Below are 18,656 nucleotides of genomic sequence, written 5' to 3' on the forward strand. Positions count from 1 at the left end.
CAGAGCTGGAAGGGGATCCCTGGTCCCATAGCTCCCAAATCATGGCTCTGCACACCAAGACTGAAAAAGGAAATGGAGAAGTGGGTAAACAAACCCAGAGAGAAGGCTCCTAGGGGAGACAGGGCTTGCTCTGAGCTTGAAGCGTGGGAAGAACTTGGCTAGGGAGAGGGGAAAAGAGGGTATTCCTGACTTCCGCTAGTGTTCTGGAGGGCTTACCACCCACAGATGCCCCTGTTCATATCTCAAACCTGTAAAAAGGTTACAGAGACTTCTGTGGTCACCTTTAACCAAACCAGGCTTTCCTTATGACTTTCATAGCAATAGCATATGAGGCATGGTCCTGAGTGAATGAACGAGACACACAGCAGAAATGGTGCCATGTGTGCTTGGCCACATGCCCAGCTCATTGTGGACATGCAAAGATTTAAAATACCCATTCTGTACCACTTCCTTCTTTTATGGCTTCTTCCATGGAAGCCTCCATTTGCTGTATCCCTTCTGTTATACATATGTTTTAAATAACTGCTTTATTGAGGTGTAATTGACATAAGTACACTGTACCAGTTCCCCAGTGGTTCAAACAGTAAAGAGTCTGCCTACAATGCAGGAGACGTGGGTTCAATCCCGGGTCAGGAAGATTCCCTGGAGAAAGAAATGGCAACCCACTCCAGTATTCTTGCCTGGAAAATCCCATGGATGGAAGAGCCTAATGGGCTACAGTCCATAGGGTCACAGAGAGTGGGGCACAACCGAGTGACTAACACTTTCACACTGCACATATTAAAAGGGTGCAATCTGATCAGTTTTTTATATGCATATACCTATGAAACCATTGCCTCAATCAAGATGATGACTAGATCCATCGCCTCCAGAAGTTTCCCCATGCTGCTTCATAATTAGTCCCTCCCTCCTGCCCCTTCCGGTTTCCACCCCACTCACTCCCTTGGGACCCAGGTAACCACTGACCTGCTTTCTTGTCACTATAGATTAGGTTTAATTTTCTAGAAACAGAGCCATAGATGATGTACTCTTTTCCCTTTTTAAAAAAAGGATTTATTTACTTATTTGGCTGCACCAGGTCTTAGCTGTGACTCGTGGGATCTTTGGTCTTTATTGCAGCAGGCAGGATCATTAGTTGCGGCATATAAACTCTTAGTTGTGGCATGCAGGATCTAGTTTCCTGACCAGGGATCGAACCCGGGTCCCCTGCGTTGGGAGCACAGAATCTTAGCCACTGGACTACCAGGGGAGTACGTGTACTCTCTTCTTGTCGAACATCTTTCACCCAGCAAAATTATTTTGACATACATCCCTGTTGTTATGTGTATCACTAGTTCATTCTCCTTGATTGCTGGGTAGAGTTCCGTTGGCATGCCTCTCTCTAACCCAGAAGCATTCATGGCACACATCTAGGGGGTGAAGTGAGGACTAGCCCTGTCGGTATCTGTCTCCCTCATCCTGCTTTGTTACCAGCGGGGGAAGTGAGGAGATGGGGACTGGTTTGGAAATCCAAAGGAATGATAGAGAAGAAAAACAGAAGGATTAACAGAAGAGAGACTGGGACTTAGAGGTAAAGGTTGAGGGAGTCATGAAGCTTGGAAAAGAGGAAGCTGAGGGGTCATTTGGGGTGATGGCTTTTTTCAAATATACAAAAGGTTATTTTTAAGACAGGCAGCCGAATAAGAATTGAACAGGCTCAGCCTGCAATGAAAAGACCTGGATGAAATATACGGGGATGTCCCTGACAGGAAGGTTAAGCAGATCCCCACTGCCTGCCCGCCAACCTACCCCCCCACCACCATCCCTGCTGCCGAAGTGGCCTCAGAGGACCAGGCCTGCAGAAGGGGGTGGTGAGATGCGTGTCAGCCCCCTGGCAGGGTCAGGATCAACTAGGGCTCCAATGCCCACAGCAAATCTTTGATTGTTCATAGGTTGAGATTTCTTGAGAACTGAAAGCCTTTCAATACCTTCTGAAGGAATAAGTCTTTATATAACATTTTTTTTTCCTGAAAAATCTCCTCGCCAGGCCCAAATCCTGCAGCTTGAGCCCTTGCTCATGAACCAGCGCTAATGTTCCCTTCTCTTCCCCTGCCCAGGGACATGCCAGCCCAGGCCCGAGACCTTGTGGAGCGAATGAAAACCAGCCCTGTGAGTACAGGCCCTGGGCCATCCTCTGTCTTTAGCTGGGGTGGGTGCAAGTGGCCCTGAATGAGCCCCCTTTGCGCCGCTGCACTTCAATCTCTTGGCTCGTCTTTATGAGGGACCAGATGAGCAGGTCTTGCCACCAAGACAACGTCTCTGCTGCACCCCTTCCCCAGGCACCCTCCCCTCCAGGCCGGCTGCAGGAGGAGAGATTAGCAGAGGGCTGGTGGAGGTGGCAGGCCTCGGCCTTTGGCAGCTTTCCATTGCACCCAAGAGCTGGCTTCCCAAACCCTATTATGTAAACTTTGGCTTCTAAAAATAGGCTTCTTATTCCAATCCTTCCTCCTTCCCTCTTACCCGGCCCCTCTAAACCTCCTCTCCCGCACTTTTTTCAGTGCTCTGGGTTTATGCCTTGGAAGTCACTGCCTGGCAGCACTCCTATTATGGGGCTGCTGAGTGGAAAGCAGGCTCCCTAGAACCTCTCCAGCCCCCTCCTCACCTCTCTGTCCAACCAGTCCCCTTCTCTAGACCCAGGCAGCTCTGGGCTTTTGCTTCTAGATGCGTCTTTTGCCCTGGGCTCCTTTGAAGGCCTTTGGATCACCTTTTATTGTTATTCGGTTGCTAAGTCATGTCCGACTCTTTGCAACCCCACGGACTACAGCACGACGAGGCTTCCCTGTCCTTCACTGTCTCCCTGAGTTTGCTCAAACTCACGTCCACTGAGTCGATGATGCCATCCAACCATCTCCTCCTCTGTTGCCCTCTTCATGCTCTCCATCTTTCCCAGTATCAAGGTCTTTTCCAGTGAGTCAGCTCTTTAGTAATATGTTAGTACAAGCCACCTCCTCCTGGACTTCAGCTTTCTTAAGATCTCGAAGGGAAAAAAGTTCTCTGTACTGAGCAGTCACACACACACAGAGACACACACACACACACAGACACACACACACACACAGTGGAGTCCTTGCCCAGCACCAAAGTGAGGGCAAGGGAGCTCCATGTGACATCTTCTCTCCACTGTGACACAGAGGATGAAAGGCACTGGGGGGAAGGGGTGTCTAGCACACGCATGTGCCCCCTGCCCCCCACCAAGGCCTAAGTGGGCTCTTCTGCCCCCTCAGGAAATCAACCTACAGAAAGACTGGAAGCTGATCACACTCTTCATTGGGAGCAACGACTTGTGCCATTACTGTGACAATGAGGTAGGCCCCTGACCGGCCCCTGGGGGATGGAACCGATGGCCAAGTCACTGTCTGTATCCAGGCTGGGATGTTCCCCGTGGGAGGCACCCAGGCCGGCTCTCCCAGGCGCCTGAGTCTGCCCAGACAGCCCGGCTCCCATGCCAGACAGGCCAGCCGTCCCCACTACTTAGTGGCTGCTGCATTGGTTTCCTGGTCCAGATGTGTCTGGACGTCCCCACTCTCAGGCGCTGCTGAGGTGGTCTCTCTTACACCCTTAAATCCTGTTCTCTGGTAGCCAGTGGATAACCAGGAAGCCCCCTCGCCTGTTTGGAGTCTCTGCCCATTTTTTCGGTGTTTCTTCAGGGTGGGGAGGTTGCAGGGGGAGGCTGAAACAATGTCATAAGTATGGTTGATACAGTTGAACCAATCCTGATCCATGGCTCACTGCCCTTCAGGGACAAAAATGTGTTAATCACCTTCAGCCAGCCTGTGAACCCAACCCACTCCCAACCTTGTTTCTGTGGGGAGACACGTCCAGACTTACAAACTTTGGGAGGTAATAACTTTTGGAATTCATCTTGTTCTAAGTTGAGGATGTGCTATATTTTATTTGGCCAGGAAAAAAAAAAAAAAAGCAGCTGCCATAACTCAGAGGTTGTGCTAGAATGTTTGACAGTCATAGGCAGCAGGGAGAAGGCATTTATCATTCCTTGTGGCTCAGTCAGTCCCCAAATTCTAGGTGAGAACCAGCCTCCCCCACACAGGGACCTCTCTTCCTCACTGCCCAGACTAGAGGCAGAAGTGATCCAACCCCATGGGATTTCAAATGTCATTGTGTTCTGCACTCCATGGGGTCCAGGGAGCCAGAAGTGACCCCAGAAGACCTGTCTTCATGCAAAGTCAGTTTTACCTTCCTGAAAGCAGCATTTTGTGGAAATGATTTGGGGCCACCACCAGGATTCAGGCCATGTTTTTGGAAGGGGCTAAATCAGCCTCCAGTTGGGAGAGGGGCCAAGAGAGGAGGCCCACAAGCTGAGTTACAAGGGTAGAAGTGATGGGGAGGCCGTGGCAGGGGGGCCAGCGCTGTCAGGATCTGGGTTAGAGATACCATGGAGAGGGTGGGGTGGGGGCCGTTGGTGGTACCTAGTAGGCATCAAGGGATGACTGTTCTTTTTTCAGCCTTGCTGGGTCTTTGTCACGTGGGCTCTTCATTGCAGGCTTCTCTGGTTGCAACATGCAGGCTCCGTAGTTGCCGGGCATGGGTTTCTTTCTAGCTGCAGCACATGGGCTTAGTTCCCTGACCAGGAATCAAACCCACGTTCCCTGCATTGGCATCCACTGAGTACCAGAGAAGTCCCCAAGGAGTGACTTCTTACCAGAGACTGTCCATCAGCAGCAAGGGTTGGGCTTCCCATCCAGTGCAGGACCCTCCTGTGCTGGGCATCAGGCCAACTTTTCCCCCTCCTCCCAGGAGCTGAGCAGAGAGCCCCTTCCTTCTTCACAGGAGGCCCGCTCTGCTGAGGAGTATGTTAAGTACATCCGGCAGGCCCTGGACATCCTCTACGAGCAGGTAGGGAGGCACAGCGGCATGTTCCTGGGTCCTATTTCCTGCCAGCAACCAGGCTGTCTGCTGGCTCACCAGGGGTTGCTCCCTGAGCACAGCTAGAAGACTTGTGTTCAGTGAGATGCACACTGCACAGAGTCCCCCAGGAGCAGGTACCCGGATGGATGGGATGGGAGGGAGGCAGCTGCCAAGCTTCTCTGTGGGGTGGAGTCTAACTGGATCTGACTGCCTTGATGGGGAGGCAAAGAGCCTGCTTCTGGAGCCAGTTGGTCTGACTTGCAGCCGGGCACTGTGGCTTCCTAGCCATGTGACTTTGGGCAAGTTGACTGTGTCTCGGGTTCCTAATCTATAATGTAGGGCCAATAAAGACCATTCCACAAGATAATATAAGGCACGTTCCCTCTCTCGGCCTCAGTTTATTGGTAAAGTTGGGGAGGGGGAAGTAGACTGTAGATGATCCCCCAAGCTCTTTCCAACAATAAGCTCTGCTCCCCCACAAGTGCTTGGGGACTACTGAGGCCCACCCCCTCTACTCTCCACAGCTTCCACGGGCTTTCATCAACGTGGTAGAGGTCATGGAGCTGGCTGACCTGCACCAGGGTCAAGATGGAAAATGTGTCATGCCACTGCCAGCCCAGTAAGTAGACGGACGTGGTCCCCAGGTGAGGGCACCTAGGGAGAATGGGGCTCAGATGCCAGCGGGTGAGACCGAGACTGGCAGAGCTGGAGAGTCCTGTCCAAGGGACAAACATCAACAATTAGCCAGGGGCTTGGAAAACCATTCTAAAGTGTTGCTACCTTATTGAATGCCTACTGTGCGCAAATTGCTTCAGTTCTCTGGACCTCACTTTGCCTTTCTGGAAATGATCTGTGAGGGCTCCAGAATTTCTGTGGTGCCAAACCCCAACTTCAGCAAGTTGTTCCCTGTTTGAGAGGCAGCATGAGGCGATGAGATTTCAAGACAGATCTACTGGGCCTCACAGCCTGGCGTTGCCATTCAGAAGCTGTGGGACCTTGTACAAACCACACCACCTCTCTGGGCCTCTTACTCACATGTAAAAAACTCCTGGGGAAGTAGAGGTGACGTCTAGGGGAAACACATGTAAAGTGCATGGTCCCGCTTGGGCAGGCACTTAGGAAATAGTAGCTATAATGTGCTTCTTAGGACTGGCCTTGAAAGCCAGGCTTAGAGCTAAGTTACATCATGCAATAATCTCTGTTGGCCTGGAATTTGTTAAAGCTCAGCTCTGACCCTGCAGGAAGTTGCCCTCATTAAGGCCAGAGAGTTGCCCAGAGTTTCTGTGAATGTTTTTATGGGGGAGGAGATTCTACAGGGTGGCTAAGAAGCCCTATCTGGGGTCAAATGGATTTTCTGGGAAGGTGACCAGCTAGTTCCAATCTTGCCTGGAACCTGGTCCCTGCATGGAGCAGCCAATGCCACCCAAGAGCATCTTCCTGCAGGAGAGTCCTCAGCAGCTGAATGTAGAGAAGGGAGGCCTCAGGAACATAAGAAAGGCTGGGCCACTTTGGGAGTCTTCCCAAAACCCCAGCCCCCCTGGAGAAACTCTAGGAGCCACAGACTAGGGAAGGAAATAGTCAGGCAGCCAAGGAAATGGGTGGCCTGTCCACAGGAGCCCCAGGCACTGTTGCCAGCCCTCCTGGCTTCTCTCCTAATAAGCACCTACTGGATCTCATGTCCCTGAGTTATGCTTCTCTGACCCGGGCCCAAGAGGCAGCACCTGTGTTGTGGGGGCACCTGTGTGTATGGAAGCGGGTGGGAGCAGCCTCCCAGGGCCCCTGAGCCTCAGGACTCCTCACCACACAGGAGCAACTGCACCTGCCTCCAAGGCTCTCAGGAGAACCTGCCAGAGATGCAAGAGTTGAAGACGGTGAACTGGGACTTCCAGGTGACCCTGAGCCCCTTTTCCCTCCCCACCCTCCTCTTTACTCCTGAAGCAAAGATTGGGAAAGCAGGGGTTTGGCAGGGTTCTGCTGCAAGCAAGGCCACTTCCTAAAGGCAGATCACAGCCTCTGAAATGTGTGTCCAGGTAAACCAACATCAGGGGAGGGGAGTGAGAACTCAGAAGGGAGGCTGGAAACAACCCCTCCTCTCAACTCTCAGAGGAGGCATCACCCCTTCACCCCCCACCCCACCCCACCCCACCCCACCCAGAGGAGATGGCCTGTGTTCACTGTCCTTGGGCTCCCTCCCTCCTCACTTTCTCCTGTCTGTCTCTGCTCTTGCTGTCCCCTCCCTGGACCTGCCCGCCTGGGCCTTTCTGCAGCGTGGCCATCTCACGCTCAGAACTTTGTCTTCTTACCTCTCTGAGAAGCTTCCCTTGACTAAGCTCCCTGCTGGCAACTTCAGTCAGCACTTCACTGACCCTAAAGCCACACATGATTTTGACTTTTACATCTCACAGATGGATGACCAGCTCCTAGAGGGTGAGCACAGCTAGTCTATCCATTTTACAGTCCGCCTTTGGGCACTTAAGCAATGCCAAGACTGTGGATACTCATCCTAAGGTCTAAGGCATTTTGAGGAGCTGGTGTTGAAAAGTTCCCCATTTGGACGGGAGTCCCACGCTCTAATCCACTTCTTCGTGCCGTGAGAGCAGGGTGGTGGCCATGCCTGGTGCAGCCTAGGTGGATGCTTGTGCAGTAGAGCAGCTCCTCTGGATCTCCTGGCCCTGACACAACCTGCCCGAGGCCTCAGGGACAGCCTGTCTGTCCAGCCTCGCTGTGGGACTCAGCAGCCTCTCTCCCCATCCCTAGAGTGCCCTGTCGACACTCTCCTACCAGTACCTGCAGCGTGAGGACTTCGCCGTGGTTGTACAGCCTTTCTTCCAAAACACTCTTGTGCCCCTGAACAAGGTGAGCAGCTGGGAGGCACATGTATAGCGGCGGCTATCTTGGGGAATGTATTTCCTTCTCCACATGGGCTTTTTTGGACAATCTCTCTCCAGGAGTGCTCCCGAGGAGCTGCTGTTTCTGCTTTTGCTCCTTCCCCCCTTTTGAGTATTACTTGAACTTAGATGTAGTTGGAAAGAAAACGTGAATATTAATAGTGACCGAGCTCCCCAGGTATGGCCCTGATATTTGCCAGGTTGGAATAAAATGAAAAGAATATTTTGGGGAAGCTTTCAACTATTAGGGCAGGGATACTGAAGGAAAAGGGATGGACTGTAGGTGGCTATGAATCCAGGAGACATGGGTTCAATCCTTGGGTCAGAAAGAGCCCCTGAAGGAGGAAATGGCAACCCACTCCAGTATTCTTGCCTGGGAAATCCCATGCGCAGAGGGGCCTAGTGCGCTACAACCCATGGGGTCCCCGAAGAGTCAGACACAACTTAGCCACAACAAGCAACTTGGTTGCTACAAATATTTTAAAAATAAAAATTCCAAAACTAGGTAGTTTCCATCAATATCTGAGCCAATTGGCAGCAGAAATCAAAGGATGGAAGGTGGAATGCCCAGGGTGCCACTGCCTGGGGCAGACGGGTTGGGCAGGTAGCGGCGCTCTCATCTCAGGAAGATAATCCCCTTCCTTTGGTCACAGAGAGGGGGCGCTGACCTCACCTTCTTCTCCGAAGACTGTTTCCACTTCTCAGAACGTGGGCACGCGGAGATGGCCATCGCTCTCTGGAATAACATGGTCAGTACCTAAGGGTCGAGTGGGCTCAGGTCAAGGGTACACCCAAGGACGCTCTTTCCCACAAAGAAAAACCTGTTGGTTGATATGGCAGCTCACGTATTTGTCCTGACAGATTCTATTCTTTCTGTAACTTCCCAGTGTTGTTGGGATATAACTTTGTCATCAGATAGACTAAATGAAAATATCAGCATCAACCCTTTACTGTGTGATCTTGGGCCATTGAGCCCACTCTGGCCATTTGTGGGCTTCCCAGGTGGTGTGGGTGGTAAAGAATCCGCCTGCCAATGCAGGAGACACGGGTTCGATCCCAGGGTCAGGAAGATCCCCTGAAGTAGGAAATGGCAACCCATTCTAGTATTCTTGCTCAGAAAATTCCATGGACAGAGGAGCTTGGCAGGCTACAGTCCATGAGATCACAAAGTGTCGGACATGACTGAGCAACTGTGTACACACTGGCCATCCATATCAATATCTACAAAAACAGCAAAAGTGACACAGATCTTAGGGATAATGTGTGTGCCGCACCCAGCACAATAATCCCCACACTCCCTGCTATTATTTGTTTAAACGTTATAAAGAGCCACTCAGCCAGTTTTCCCAGGCTGCCACCTAGTCTAGTCCTTTCTGGTGGGGAGAAAAGGAGACCTTGCGAAATGCAAGTACAGCCCAGGGGCCACAACCCTGCGCCTTGACCTACCCTTTATAGCTGGCCACTCATGACTAGACGGTCAGCTATGTTTGCCCAGAGCTTGACAAGTAACCCTGAGTGCTGTATCCTCTTGTGCAGAGCAAATGAAATGCCTTTCCAGTCCACTGGCTTCTTTTGATCTGGGCTCAGCGGGTAACCCAATCCCCACCCCAACCTGCATGTTCTCTCCTTTCTCCCATGGTGACTAAACCATCCACACGCCTGCTCCTTTCCCTGCAGCTTCAGGCCCCTGTGACTCTGCCAGGCTCTGCTGTGCAGATATTCCCACACCTGTCAGCTCCACCAGCGTGGCCAGTATCTTCCTTGGCTGACTCACAATATTGACTTTCTCCTTAGTTACACCACCTCCTCCTCCTCCTCTCAGAACAGCATGTAAGGAGGTTTTCTCCTTGGCCTACTTAATTGCAGGCTCAACCTCCCTCTGCTTGTGTTTTCCTGGTGTTTTCCTCCTGTTGACATCACAGTCTGCCCACTCCTGGAACTTTCGTCATCTCTGTTCGTCCAGGACCGGGAATGGCAATTAGAACAGTTTGAGTTTGCTCCCAATCCTACTTCCACAATGGTTTTTTAAAATCAAAGTTAAAGCAATATAATCCCCTGGGAGCAGTCATGTTTCTCTTGATGATTTTTCGCTTTGAAGTCCAGTTGTCTTTCGGTGACCGAGTCATTCAACTTCACGCTTTTAACCACCACCTGCCCCTGCCCCTGCCCCAGCAAAGGCTGGATATCTCTGCATGGTTTCCTTTCTCCCCCTGCAACCCTGGGGGAATCCACGGATTCCAAGGAGGGGTGGGAATGCCAAGCCCTTAGACCTTCCCTCCCAGTGTCCCCATCAGGGTATGGTTTTCCTACCTGGGGGTATTTGGAGCCTACTCAGTGCCAGGACCCTCTGAGTCTCCTGGGACCGATGGCCATATTGATGACTTGAGCATTACAGGACCCACCTGTCTCATTCTGCATGATTTAATGTAGTTCTGGCCTTTCTTTTCCAAAGCATCTCAGTAGGTCTTCCCATTAAATGCTTCTGTTTCATAAAAGCAAGTGGAAGGGATTTAGATCTGAAAACGAAAGGTAAATGCTGCATGGAGCCATATTATTGCTACTACAAGACTGTTCATAGCTCCCCAGCCATACCCCAAATTTAAAAAACAGCAGCAAACACAAAGCAAAACAAACCTAAAACTGTGAGTATGTTATTCCTGTGCTATATGATTTATGGGAATAATTACATAGTCCAGTGTTTTCCTCCAAAAGCATCTCAGATACAAACCTACAGCATCGTGCCAACTTCTCAGGTCATCTTCTTCCTGGAATTTCACCCCTAAAGTGACATAAAATAAGTGACAAACCAATAGGACTGGAGAGGATCTCAGAGGTGGATCATCGAACCAGAATGCTCTGTAACTAAAATACAGAGACATGGGGCAATTTGCAAGGGGTCAGCCAGCCAGCAAGTGGCAGAATAAGGATTAGAACTCAGGTCTAACCACCAAGCATCCTGGCTACAGCCCCAGCCTGATAAGCACATGTGTAACTGGTGAATTCATGTCTCATAATTAGTCCTATGACATAGTGTCTGCAGGCTTTGGCTGATACCCCGGGTGCCCCACTGTGGCAACAGACACTCTCAAAACTATTCCATCTCATGCCCCTCCTCTAGGAACAGTTTTTGCCTCCTTTTTCAGAGACTTTCACAAAGCCAGAAACTCCAACAGCACTAGGGCATGTTTTTCTCTTCCTTTTTCTTTTGTCTTCTTACGAACAGTCTCGCCGCCTCTTTTCTGATAACTATTCCTCCACTGCTGCCTGCTCCCTCTTCTGTGGAAATCTTATTCTCTTGTAACACTGACATCTCCCTGGGCATCTCCCCTACCACGAAACAGAAAACAATGCTAGCCTCCTAATTGGTGTCCCTATCTCCAAGGCTTATAGCCATTAAAACAGCTCTGGCTGGGTATTACAGTTATTTGGGGGCTCTTAAAAATGATGAATACCTACAACCACTTTGCATGTCTACTAAAGCTGAACACACGTATTCCCTATGATTCAACAATTCTACTCCTAGGTATATCCCCAACAGAAAGGTATACACACATTTCACCAAAAGACGGACAAGAATTTTCATAGCAGCACTATTCATGACCCCCAAACAGGAAACCCCCCAAATGTCTACCAGTAGCAGAATGGGTAAACAAACAGCACATTCATGCAATAGAATAACCTCACAGCAATGAGACTAAAACTTTAACAACATACAGCTATATATATACACTTCAAAAACAAGCAAATATATACATGGTCTTACTGGGACGTGAAGAGAGCAAGAGGGAGCTTTGGAGTGTTGATCATATCCTGTTTCTTACCTGGATGCTGACTATGTGGGTATGTTCATTTTGTTATAATTTACAGTGATTCATTTTTTATATTTGTTTCTATATGTATGTTAGCTTCAGTTAAAAAGAAAACAGTGCCTGGGCCTGATCCCCAGAAATTCTGACTCTGTCTGGGGCAGCACCTAGATTCAGTACCTTTTAGATGTTCCCCAGGTGATCATTGCATAGGGTTTGCGAACTACTGCCTTAGACCTCCTCTCCACAGGGCAACCACATGCCCTCCATAAATGAAATATGACCAAGTCACACCCCTGCTCTCAAATGTCCAAGGCCGGCCCCTCCCTGGGGAAGAAAGGCCAGGCTCCTTAGCCCGGCACGCCAGGCCTTCCGGGTCTTGGCCCCAGTTAACCTCTCCAGCAGCCACTCCTACCAAGTGACCTGCACTTGGCAATCCAGCAAGGAGTGAAGTTTCCTGCACCACCCATGCTGGCTCCTGCCTCTGCGAGTTTGCCTTTGCTCATCCCCTTCTCTGGCTGCCCTTTCTGCCTCCTCCTCCTGACTAGCTCTGAACTACCTCAACACTGGCACTGGCACTCAGGTGCCAGCTTCAACAAGAAGCCTTCTCCAAGTCCCCAGAGCAGGCTAGAGCCGCCACCATCACTCCGGCCCCCTGGTACTCATCCTGTCTCAGTCCTGTCATTTGCCACATTGTTGTATCCACAGTGTCTGTCTATAGAAAAGGTGGGTTCTAGCAAATACAACTCCCTTTCCTGAGGGCTCCAGGTCTCTGTGACTCCAGTTCATCCATCCATCCACTAGGCCACTATTTCCTGAGCACCACGATGCCATAGGGGCTGCCCCAGGTGCTGGGGAAAAGAGATGCCCTCCGCTTGGAGAGCTTCCAATCTAGTGGGGAAAAGAGATTTTAAAAAATAATCAACAAGGTAGTTTGTGAGCACATTCAGGGCTTGTAAAAAATTAAAGCAGAGTGCTAGGACAGAGAGAAATGGTGGGAGGAGGGAGGCCTCACTGGAGAGCGACACGTGAACTGAGAACTGAATGTCAAGAGGCTGCCAGGCCAGCTGAGGTCTCAGGCCAGGGTGTTCCAGGCAGAGGAAATTGGACCTGTGTGGGCCAGGAGTCAGGAATGAGCTCGAAGTGTGTGAGGAGTGTAAAGGCCAGGGTGGCTGGAGGGAAGGAAGCAAGGTCAGAGAGGTGGACAAGAGCAAGGGCTGAGTCCTCGGGTGGCTTTTGACAGGGGAGCCGCGTGACCTGGTTTGCCCTCTGGCTTCTGCATAGAGATAGCTAGGAGGGAAGCAAGAGAGGAACTCGCCCATTAGGAAGCTGCTGAAAGTCCAGGTGGAAGGTGAAGGTGGCAGAGAACAGGGGATGGCAGTGGAGAAGGGAAGTCATTGGATCTGGGATGTGGTTTGGTCAGGCTGGTGGATGAGGCAGAAGAGGAATAAGGGATGACTCTTCAGTGTGGGGTTAAGGAATCTGGGTGGACAGTTGTGCATAGAGAGAAATACAGTTGGGAGGGGAAAATCAAAGTTCTTATTTTGGACATGGTCAGTGTGAGCTGCCTTCCAGAAGTCCTCCTGGAGGAATCAGGTAAGGTGTTAAATGTATGTTTCTGGAGTTCAGGGAGTCAGCAATGGAGATTTGGGGTGGGCCGGGGACAGGGGGCAGAGAGAATGTGGGAATAATTAGCCTAGAAGTGCCATTCAAGGCCACAGGATTGACTAAGAGCAACTAGAGAAAGATTAGGTGAAAAAAAGCATAGGGCCAACCAGCAAACCCTGGGGCTTTCTTCCAACTTTTGGTCTAGCAACAGATGAGAAGTACAGAAGGAGGGGGGAGGGAAATAACAGTGCTGTGTCTTGGGAGCCTAGAGAAGTGTTTTGAAAAGGAAGCATCACCTTTGACAAATTCTGCTGAAAAGTTAAGCAAGACAAGAAAGTGAGCGCTGAATCTAGCAATATGGAGATCTCTGGTGACCTTGACCGGAGCTTGAGTCAAGTGATAGAGACAGACAGAATGGGGGATTAGGAAGTGCAGTGCAGTTCAGTCGCTCAGTATGTATGACTCTTTGCGACCCCATGGACTGCAGCACGCCAGGCTTCCCTGTCCGTCACCAACTCCTGGAGCTTACTCAAACTCATATCCATTGAGTCCGTGATGCTGTCCAACCATCTCATCCTCTGTTGTCCCCTTCTCCTCCCACCTTCAATCATTCCCAGTATCAGGGTCTTTTCCAATGAGTCAGTTCTTCACATCAGATGGCCAAAGTATTGGAGTTTCAGCTTCAGTATCAGTCCTTCCAATGAATATTCAGGACTGATTTCCTTTAGGATGGACTGGTTGGATCTGCTTGCAGTCCAAGGGACTCAAGAGTCTTCTCCAGCACCACAGTTCAAAAGCATCAATTCTTCAGTGCTCAGCTTTCTTTATAGTCCAACTCTCACATCCATACATGACTACTGGAAAAACCAAAGCTTTGACTAGATGTTCCTTTGTTGGAAAGTGCAACAAGGGCTGAAAACAACTCTTCTAGAACAATGGGGAATAAGAGTGAAGGCAGTCAGGAAAAAAAAAAAAAGGTGAAGGCAGCGTGAAGAGGTGGGAGGGGCTTCAACCTGGGGGAGAGAGGATAGAGCAGATTGTGTGCCAAGCTGAAGGGACCAGTAGAAGCAGAGACAGATACAATCATCAAAACCATATGATTATTACCGTCCTCTGCGCCAGTGAGTTCCTGGGTTCCTGGAATACCACTGGGAGTCAGCCAACCTGATCTGTAGCATCTGTTCTGGCTCTAGGTGGTTCTGTTACAATAGAAATAAGGCTGTGTTACCTATGTAAGCCACCTCCTGCTCACATGTGTTTCATCATCTTATTTGATGCTCACAACACCAGATGTGGAGTTGTCCGGTCACAGTTTAACGCCCCACCCCTAACCCGGGGGCAGTTCCGGAGCCTGCCTAGCCCCACACAGCATTATTAGCAGAGCCAGGACCCCAGCCCATGAGCCCACTGTGCTCTGTCCATTGACAGCAGCCTCTCCCTCAGGACCAGAGCACCTCGTTCCCCTCTAATTGTTACTAACAAACAGGTACAAAAAGGCTTTAAGACCACAAAAAGCAAGGTCTTGGGCCAGGTGTGGTCATTAGCTGACATAGTGGACTTTCACTTCCCTCCTGGGCAGTACCTGGGTGTCAGGAGCTGAGGAGGTCAGGAATAGGCAGGGAGCAGATCACAGGATGGGTGGAGGCCAGACATTCAGGATGGAGTCTGGAAAGGTGAGTGCCAGGGATCCATCTCCTTGGTGCAGGCCACGTGTCACAGGGCAGGGTACTGGCTAAAGATGCTGGGGAGGAGGTTACAGCAGCCTCCAGCTCATTCTCAGAAGGCCCCAGGATCAAACGCGTTAAGCTAAACATGAACCATAATTGCTCCCCAGGAGGTTTCAAGTAAACCTTTTCATCTATACAAAAAACACACAAAAGTAGCTCAAGCAAGAAAGTTCCAATTTCTTAAGGATCAACAAGTCAAGCGTAGTAATGATGTCATGGTAACCAGTGCATTTTCAAAGTGTTCTTGAAATTGATTATCCCCAGACACTTCTAGAAGTTGGGAAATATGCTCATCACCGTTTTGTAAAGTTGAAAATGCAGAGTATCTGCATTCACAGCCACGCCCAGGGATACAGGAGATGGAGGTCCTGAGCCCTGCGTCCCCCAACTCATCATTTGCTGAGGCCTCTGAATGGGTCAGACTCACCTGGGTCTCAGTGTCCTTCACAGTAAATCCCAGATATAGACTCGGGGTCCCTCTGCTCTGATGGACTCTGATTTGACAATCTCTGAGTCGGAAGTCAGGTACAGCTCTGGCCTCAGGGTGGCGAGTGTTGGCCGTGGGTCTTGCCCCTTTGCTGGTTTCAGCAAAAGGGAGGAACCTGGTGTGAGATACTCCTCCCTCCAACAGGGGTTGGGGCTCAGCCTTGGAGGAAATCAATGTTCCCCTTTCTCTCTTCAGCTAGAACCCGTGGGCCATAAGACCACCTCCAACAACTTTACCTACAGCCGAACCAAGCTCAAGTGCCCCTCTGCTGTGAGTAAGGTCCTACCTCTCTGGTATGCAACAGGTGTCTGACCCGGGGGAGGAGGGCCTTGGCCACCTGGAGGCACCAAAGTCCCCTGGGAGGCTCTACCATCGGACACGGTCATTCACGACCACCCTTCTCAAATCTCACCTCCCCTGGCTGCCCCTGACGTTTCTCAGGTCCTCAGGGCGCTCAGCCGGGAGTGAGGTAAGGGAGAAAGCACAGGCTCACCGAAGCAGGAAGAGGCCCAGAGCAGGCAGATGAGCAAATACTGGCCAGACCTTCATTACCCACCATGATCCCAGAGGGTCTGAGGCATCCTCTGCCTTAAACGTGCACCAAAGAGCCCTCCCGCACCAGGCGTGCTCCTGGTACTGGGGGCTGCAAGGCAGAGAAATAAGACACCATGTCTGTGCTGGGTGCCTGTATCGTCTTTCTGGCTTCCCAGCACTCCCAGTGTCCAGGCCCAGACACCTTCCCCCAGATCACTGACAAAGCACCTCATCTTGCCTCCCTGGCTCTTCTCTGCCTTCTCTGTCCATCCTGTAATCATTGCCAGACACAGAGTGGCATACCTGGAAGGAATTCCAGTCTTGTCAAGACTGCTTGAAACCTTTCCCTGGTCCCCATGTCCCACCGAAGAGAGTCCAAACCAGAGGCCCACCTCCCTGTATCACCTTAGACAGACGACTCCGCTCCTGGAAAATGGAGCCACTTCCCAAACAAGACCCACGATGGCCCCCGTCTATGCTTCCACTTCCACCATCTGCTCCCACTGGAGGCTCATCCCCCATCTCTGCCTATGGAAAATGTTCACATCCTACAAGGCCCAGATGTTGCCCCTTCTCTGCTGTTGTTCATCCTATCTCCTCTACACTCCCACCCCAGATGCACCCCAGTGTTGGTGTCTTTTCTCTGCATACCTCTCACAAGCCCTGACCCAGGCCTCGCGATTATTTCTAAACACCTCTCATCTCCCAGCTGGACCACAACGACATCACATCTCAACCCTCAGGCACTCTCCGAGCTCCCAGCACATGCCAATATGCCATCAGCCTTCACTGGGGGAACAGAATGGATCCAGGGAGGCAGGCCCTTTGCATTTGGGGTGCTTAGTCCACTACAGAACCAGCTGTCTTTCCACCCCAACCTTCCCCATTCACAGGCACCCCTGGGATGGGAGGAGGGGAGTAGCTGTCCAGTGGTGGCCTAGAGGAAACAGAGGTAGGGGCTCTGCCAGCACCCCAGGTCTCCCTTCCAGGGGTCACTTCTCAGTTCCTGATCATTCAACATTGAGTTGACAGGAAAGGAGGTGCTGGTGAGAAATCAAAACCAAAAGGGTATCCACTTTGGATACCCCTCCTCATTCAAGGGGCTTGGGCTGAGTGTGGATGAAGCACTTTACAAATAAGAGATGGGCTGTAGAAACAAGGCCATTGCTCCATCACTGGGATGGGGACCACACAAGCCTCAGATGGGTGGTTTTCTGGCCCCTGACCCAGAACTCTCTCCTCCTCCACAGGAGAACCCCTATCTCCGCACCCTGAGGAACAGTCAGCTGCTCCAAAACCAGGCTGACACAGAACCCCCAGTGCTCTCCTGGGCCGTGCCAGTGGCGGCAGGAGGAGGCCTGGTGGTGGGTGTCGGTGCAGTGATGACCTGGAGAGCCCTAAGAGGTCGCCAGAAGGAAAACTCTCCCCTAAGTCTGAACACCATGAGCTTCTAGGCCTGCCAGCCTTGCCTGGGCTCTCATCCTGAACTCCCTAGCCCTCCACCTCGGCCCCCATTTGCCCACTACAGAGGCCATTCCAAAGCTGGGGCACAGGAGGCCACATGGATAGTCATGACTTCCTGGGCCTGGGACCTATTCTTCTGGAATTGGTGCATTTAAATAAAGGCCAAAGCTGTTCTATTCTTGAGCTTGCCTGCTTGAAGCGCTCACCTTTCACCTCTTGCGCACTGCAGGTATGGAAACTAGAAACTTTCATCTCAACCAGAACTGCCCAAGGGATGGCGAACCAAACCCAGACTGTCACCCTACAAGCCTGTCTTCCATCACTAAAACCCTATTTCAAATGTAGGGGAAATGCTAGTCACCATGGCTGGAATTTGGGGGCTTGCCGGCCACCACTGGGTATAATCCAACACATATCTGTTATGCACATTTCTGTACTCAGGGCAAGGTAGAAAACACTGTAGTACCTCCAAGGTTGTGCAGGTCACGGCCCAGCCCAGAGATGAACTCTTTTCAAAAGACAAGATGCTCTGTAACTGTGTGATTCAGTCCTGGGGCAGCAGTAGGTAAATGTGTCTGCTCTTGAGACTAGCAGTTCCTTGGGAAAGGTTTCCCAGAAGAGAGCAATTTTGAAATGTCATTTTACAAAAGGATTGGGACATGAACACTTCATATATCCTCAACCTTTCTTGAAGTGCTAAATTTAGGAAAGAATCCCTCTTTCTACAGTATCAAGTTTATGAGAGAGCTAGACAGAGACTGTTAACACAGCCTCCCTTCATTCAGCCCCTACCAGGGACAAGGCCCTCAGCTGAATTCTTACACAGATAAGCTCTTTTATTCAGCACAAAAACCCAGGGAGGGGATAATAAAAAAACTCTGAAGACAGAGCTAGTGATTGCACAACATTGTCAATGATCTAAATGCCACTGAATTGCTCATTTTAAAATGGCTAATGATATGTCATGGGAACTTCACCGCCAATAAAAAACAAGCAAAAGTCCATTAAATCAGGATCTGCGTATCTTTCTGATCCCAAAGCCTGAGATGACAAAGAATATGATATATCACCTGAATGTGTGGCTTTCGCCAAACCCCATTACCAACCTGAGTCCCAGTTTCTCAGACATTTCATCTATACAATGGAAAAATGGAAATAAGAGTATTTATTTTGCCTGTCTCCCAGTCTTGCTTAAAAAAATAAATAAAACAGAAGCTGTATAAAAGTTTTCTGTTCT

The 18,656-nt window shown here is 50.5% G+C and overlaps 1 protein-coding gene across 1 annotated transcript in view; it reads left to right on the forward strand.

The window, feature by feature from the left end:
- Nucleotides 1-17,595, forward strand: part of PLB1 (phospholipase B1) — a 97,838-nt gene extending 80,243 nt beyond the window's left edge. The window contains exons 46-54 of the mRNA XM_069582883.1: nucleotides 2,097-2,148; nucleotides 3,264-3,344; nucleotides 4,795-4,893; nucleotides 5,430-5,524; nucleotides 6,713-6,794; nucleotides 7,663-7,761; nucleotides 8,447-8,542; nucleotides 15,617-15,691; nucleotides 17,206-17,595. Of these exons, the coding sequence (XP_069438984.1) occupies nucleotides 2,097-2,148; nucleotides 3,264-3,344; nucleotides 4,795-4,893; nucleotides 5,430-5,524; nucleotides 6,713-6,794; nucleotides 7,663-7,761; nucleotides 8,447-8,542; nucleotides 15,617-15,691; nucleotides 17,206-17,409 (883 nt within the window). The 3' untranslated portion in view covers nucleotides 17,410-17,595. The remainder of the gene's footprint in view (nucleotides 1-2,096; nucleotides 2,149-3,263; nucleotides 3,345-4,794; nucleotides 4,894-5,429; nucleotides 5,525-6,712; nucleotides 6,795-7,662; nucleotides 7,762-8,446; nucleotides 8,543-15,616; nucleotides 15,692-17,205) is intronic.
- The last annotated feature ends 1,061 nt before the right edge of the window (nucleotides 17,596-18,656 follow it).

The sequence above is a fragment of the Ovis canadensis genome, chromosome 3, assembly GCF_042477335.2.
Source record: "Ovis canadensis isolate MfBH-ARS-UI-01 breed Bighorn chromosome 3, ARS-UI_OviCan_v2, whole genome shotgun sequence".
NCBI classification, from domain to species: domain Eukaryota; kingdom Metazoa; phylum Chordata; class Mammalia; order Artiodactyla; family Bovidae; genus Ovis; species Ovis canadensis.